This window comes from Pollicipes pollicipes, unplaced genomic scaffold, assembly GCF_011947565.3.
Source record: "Pollicipes pollicipes isolate AB1234 unplaced genomic scaffold, Ppol_2.1 Scaffold_3087;HRSCAF=3621_pilon_pilon_pilon, whole genome shotgun sequence".
NCBI lineage: Eukaryota > Metazoa > Arthropoda > Thecostraca > Pollicipedomorpha > Pollicipedidae > Pollicipes > Pollicipes pollicipes.
In genome coordinates, this window is record NW_023596225.1 from 42,420,430 (window position 1) to 42,426,404 (window position 5,975).

Genomic DNA, 5,975 nt, shown 5'->3' on the forward strand with positions numbered 1-5,975 from the left:
GGCTGCCACCAGTGAAGCTGGGTGCCACCACCGCCAGTGCAATATAGACCTGAAAGGTGGCTTTGTCAAATACGACTTATAGTCGCATACTGGTCAACGAATGCCACGATGCGGAAGGCCGCTTTAGAAATTGAAAAAGAAATAATACATCTGCTTATTTAAGTCAAGTCTAGATTTATCATATGATGCTGATGACCAACTGCAAGCGCAGCACTGGAATGTTCTACTCGATAAATTCCATGAAAACATACTATCACCTATCCTGAACGCATAGCCAAACACAGCTTTAACATCGCATTTGTCGGCTTGCTCTGCTGAAGTCGCTGAGTGTCTCCATTGGCTTGCCGCCTGCTTACCGCGATCCGCCTCATGTTGCCGGCTGTAGCTCCGGAGCTGTGTGTGCCGTGTGCCGCCGGCCGGCCGGCTATATACCTCCGTCGCAGACCGCATGATAGTGCTGGGTGAGGGGAGGGCGGCGCCCACCCCGGCCCGGTCAGTGTGAAGCCGTGGGTGAGCCGCGCGGCAACATCGAGTGACAAGCGGTTCCACGACATTATTGCTACAGCAAACACTTCTACTGGCAAGAGTGCTACATTCTTTCCACTGTCAATCCTTATGCATGACAGAAGCGCTACAGCAAAAACTTCTACCAGCAAGAGAGCTAAGACAGCATTTCTACCCGCACTGACAGGCGACGTTAGTGATGCACGACAAAATTGATGCCGCAAATACTGATACCCGTCTTTACTTTTTCTGGCAACACTTTAACAGTTACAAGTTATGCACATTCCTGGTGTTGCCTAGATGGGTGCACGACATGAGTGCTACACGACAAACTCGATGCTTCAAAAATGGATACCTACTGCTTGTTTTGAAAGAACGTACACAGCTGATATGTATACACCACATTACCGCCTTCTTTAATACTTAGTCGTGGAGTGTAAAAAGCATGGACGCTTTGCAATGGATTAGGAACAATTAGCAGGTTAGGGGGAGCCTAACTAAGTACTATTGCACCTAAAATTTCGTGATACCGATAAGGAAACTTCTTTATTCATTCTGGTCCGCCAGTTGGCGATTCGTCGTGCTTGACGTATAAGTAACGGCTGTAATTTTGGTAGCAGCATATCAATGACGGGATAACTACGAAAAATCAGTATTGTCGTTTAGCGCCAGTGTCTTGTATGAACGATAACGGTAGAAGTAGCATGGCGTATAAGTAGTGTCGCTGTTCAGTAAATACTACATCGCTTTTTGCACTAGGTGTAATGATGGGTGAGAGATACTTAAACATAAGTTTTCAGTACTTTTTAAGTGTTGTTATTAGCACTAGTATCACATGTTACTCATTACGGTATAAGTAATGCCAAGCATAAGTCAAGGCCGCATACCATTGCTGTAGAAGTACTTGGGAATTTTTGTGTTTGCAACATGTATTTTGGTCGGGTAGAACTCGTGTCTTACGACTTTTGCAGTGGAAGCGATGTTGCGTTAAGTATAGACTGCGCAAGTCTTTTGCTGTATAATTTTTGACGGGTAGATGTTTTTGCAATATTGGACTTGTCGTGTACCACTCATGTGATTATGAGTTCTTCACAGCAGAAGAAATGTCGCGTGCAAGTGGAAGCGGCACAAGCTTTTCCAGGAGATGTAATGACAGGTAAATGCTTTAAGTACAAATTTTATATTATAGCACTCATGTCGTGGGCAAGTCCATACAGCTGAAGTAATGTCGCGTATAAGTGAAGTATGCAGAATTATTTTTTAGTTGAACCTTGTCATGCAGCACTGATGTCGTCGCACTCCCGCCGGCAAGAGTACCCACCGCTAATGTCGGTGACATCGTGACAAGCGCAAAAAATGCTTGCTGCAGAGAGAGGCACCACCACACAGCTGCTTGCGCGGCAGCCATCGCTGTGGGATAACCAGCTTTAGGCGCCCATGAGCCACAGGAATGGGCATGGTTGGCTTATTGGTGTGCGAACCATTCCAGCATGTGGGGAATTTCCTGGCGCGTATCTCAACCGTTTCGTTTCGTGAACTGCGGTAGCCTTGGGGGAACATTACTCTGAGAGTCGATGACATTAGCCCCTCAACGGTATCCCCTCCCCTTTCCAATATCTGCAGCTGTGTAATTTTGGCAGAGAGAGTCGTCCATAATTACGTTACGCACTTTGGGTAATGTTTTAACCCTTCCTCCCGTTGGTTACGCAATGGTCACGCTGGGCGAACCTTCTTCCCCTTGGCTGCATTCCACTAAGCGTATTGTGGAGGAAAGTCAATGTTCCCCCAAAGAAACCCTCTAACACGTGCTCGGGAGGGGGTCAATTTGGCCCTCCTACTTCAAAGGTTTTTCCACAATGGTCTCCAAACGCTGCAGCGTAGTCGTGCCAAATTTGGCGTAGCTGTACACAATTGAATAGCGGATCGTTTGACATCAGAATTTAGATATACCTTGTAAGGTCGCTGATCTACGGCAAGTCAAAGTCGGACCATGGATTCAGCGAGGCCAGTTTCTAAGGAATCGTTCAATCTGATGCAACAATGGAGTGTTAGACGAGTCCATACATCTCTGGGTACTTTCTTAGGGAACAAGACAGTTGAATAAACGAATTTCACTGACCTAGGATTAGATATGAGAGTGAGACCAAGGCCAAATTAACCCGTTTTATTACTCTAAGGCCTGCTGTATAGGGTAGATTCTGGTGCTCATTTGAAATTTACTGATGGCGGGAACTGCATCTTAAATTTTCCATGGACTTCTTAAAGGTAAGTGTAAGTCACTGTGTCAAAAGGCCAAAATTTTATTATGACGAATATACTGTCTATGGTAATATTTGTCGCTTATTCAAATGCAAAACTCAAAGCAGTCTTGCGTGATTTTGGCCACCATGACTTTCGAAAGCTCAAACAAGGTCACTGACCTTAATGACTATGTGATATTTTGCTTAAAACAAGTGTCTAGGATCCGGGGACACTTTGGGAGCCAGCTTGGAGTTTGACTTTGTTTGACCTTATTCAAACCGACGGTCAAAACCTAGTAATGCCTAACATCGGCCTGAGTGAGTTCACGGACCGGTCAATACATCCTGCAAATTTGGTATCTGCAGCTTTCCTAGTTCCTGAGATCTCAAGGGGATTAAATTGACCCCCAACCATAGTTTTTTTTTTGGCGTAGGGTATCCAATCAGCCAACCGGGTGCGTGCTGATTTTAGATTGTGATTGGGCAAATAACGGAAATGCTTTAAGCCGAGCGTGTTTTCGATGGATGCGTCTAACTGAATGCTACCTAAATGCGTGTCTTGACGACGTGTCTTGACAACGCGTTTCGGTGATACGTCATCAAACCTAAAGCGTAGGCCTGCACTTACACTAGACCAATTTAGTGCACTCGAAATGCAGCCGTATTTTTTAGCATAAGCCCAAGCGAATGAATCCACCAATGCACAATATCCATCAAGTTATAAGGAGCTCATTGGAAATGAAATGCACCAATGAATGCACGAATGAATGCACCGGTGCGCAATATCCATCAAGTTATAAGTAGCTCAGTGGGAATTTAAGCTGGTTCAATTCATCTGATCATGCATGCAACACCTCAATCCGCAGCGTTGCAACCGGTCGGTGAAGTCCAGTTCCCCCAGGCGCGCCGTTATGCTGGCTGACTGCGGTTTAACGTACAGGGGGAGTCGGCGCGCCAAGCGGCGGGGCCTGGTCGTCACCTGTGGCACGCTTCCGTTGTCTCCGTTTCCAGAGCGTGCGCCGTTATTTGTATTGACAGAACGGGGGGGGGGGGGGGGCGAGGTGGTCATGCCGTGCGGTTGGACGGAACTTGGGAATGCTTGCTGCAGCATGACGGAATGCTTGCTGCATCATGTCTGAAAACTAGCAGCTGGTCCTGCAGCCTACGGCGTACAGCGACGCCTACCGGCGGCTGGTATGCAGTGGTGCCAACGGAATGAAGGGGTGCAGCGTCTCGGACGTTAGTAAAACATTTATTGATGATAAGAGACCAGCGACAATCACACGGATTGCAGAAGTAGCCTAAACGCTTTTTGTTGGTAGCAAGCAGTTCCAAGCAGCGACGGCGGAACATCGGAAGGCGAGCGATGGTGTGACGTGTTTTTTAACTTTTTTCACGCAACGCTTTAACTTAAACGTGAAATTTTCCAGTGATGTGGGGGGCAATGCCCACTCCGGCGCTACCATCTCCAAATCTTACATGGTACATGGTACGCACATCGTCCTTGGTAATCGTAACATGGTAGCCAAATCGGGCCACGGGAGGCTTCTTCATTCGAGTACCCCCTCCCCCCGTCTTCGTCGCTGTAGGGCTCGCTTTTATTCGGGGACCTGTTTAGCCTGATGATCCTATTGCAATGCCCCTGGGGTTCCTCTTATGTTTTAGAAGCGCCTCCTTCGGACATTTTAAACTGGCTGCGTGCGGCCGCTCGTCCTCCGGACATTTTAAACTCTGAAGTGCTGCAGCCTTCAGTTTCAGCAGGCCTCCGCCACCCTCACGGGGTAGGGGCATAGCCTCGAAAGCTCCCCTTGGATACCCCGCTAACAACACCGCTCGCGACACTCAAACCGCGTGCACGACGCCGCGATCCTCAAACGCGGTCACCGCTGCCCGAATAACGCGGAACGTTCCCCGCGACCGTGCCGCATTACCGAATGACGGCGGTGCGCCTCCGGCGCGGATTCACCTGGCGTTAACGGTGGCGGCGGCGGCCGGGCGGCCGGCCCGCCGCGTCCCACCCAGCGCCGCGCGCCTGTTTGTGCGGACGTCAGCGGCGGTCCGGCGCGTCCCAGTCCAGTGCCGTCCGCGCGCGCGCCAGGCGCGACCGTGCGTCGTGTGGTGAAGATCGCCGCGCGCGTGTCACCGGCGCCATCCGTCGCAGCACTCGGCAGCCGCGCCGGCAGCCATGGGCGGCTCGAAGCTGGAGTACGCCGAGCCGGACAAGTACTCGGCGCGGTACCTGCGCAACAGCCGCGCCATCGGCGTGCTCTGGGGCGTGTTCACCATCTGCTACGCCATCCTCAGCGTGGTGGTGTTCGTGCAGCCGCAGTGGATCGGCGACACGGCCGCCTCGCCCGGTTCGGGCTACTTCGGCCTCTGGCGACACTGCGTCCACTCGAGCGCCGCCCAGGTACGCCAGGTCACGAGAGGTCACGAGAGGTCAGCCGCCTCGCCGTCCGGCCGGCGCGGCCCGGCGTGGCGACTGTCGTGCAGGAGGGGGTCTGCATGTCGCAGTGCTTGTCCCGGTGGCAGCGTGAATGTACCTTCGGGAGTGCTCACAGAATTGCAGTCGCGCTCCGTGCCAAGCATATGCGCTTTGGCGTGAAGGCGGTGTTGGCCCATTTGAGAAGCAAAGGCTGCTCATTCTTGTCTGTCCCGTTGTACGAACGCTCTGCTTTTATTCATCTTTTTTTTGTGTGGTAGCAGCGGGAGGAACGGAGCGACCAGAGACCATGGTCCTCCCTCTTATTGCGAAAAGTTGCCGTGAACACCAAGCCCATGTGTGAAAAGAAGGAACTTGAAAAAGCGGTCTGCCGAGCGTCGTTTTCTCCCGCTGGACATTATACCCTGGGACGTGGGGTCATGATGTGCGAGCATGTAGTCTGCTTTCAGCATCGCGCGGCACACGTTGCTATGTAACTATTTGCGATGCGCTGGAGGCTGCTGCTCCACATCAGCGTCCAAAAGTCATGGTGCCAGCCGGGACACGAACCCAAGCCTCCCGCATGGAAGCCGAACACGCCTCCGACCCAGCTGCCGTCTCGAGGATGTGGAATCAAGCCGTCGTAAAAACGGGGTCGCCCGACCGGCGGAGCGCCTGCGCCGCGGGTCTCTCCCTCCCTCTCCCTCTCTCTCTCTCCGGCGTCTGACCCGCCGTCACGGGTCAGGCCCGGCGTGTGCCGGATCAGACAGGCCGGGAGACCGGTCAGAAGGCCGGTCTGAGTGTGCGGC

At 51.8% G+C, this 5,975-nt stretch overlaps 1 protein-coding gene across 1 annotated transcript; it reads left to right on the forward strand.

Annotated features, from left to right (window-relative positions):
* Positions 1-4,815: 4,815 nt before the first annotated feature.
* Tmhs (Tetraspan membrane protein in hair cell stereocilia) lies at positions 4,816-5,155 on the forward strand (the record flags this gene model as incomplete). The annotated part of the gene is given in 1 exon segment (XM_037213563.1): positions 4,816-5,155. A coding segment is annotated over 1 exon segment (226 nt), but the record flags the coding sequence as incomplete, so codon positions are not given.
* Positions 5,156-5,975: the final 820 nt, after the last annotated feature.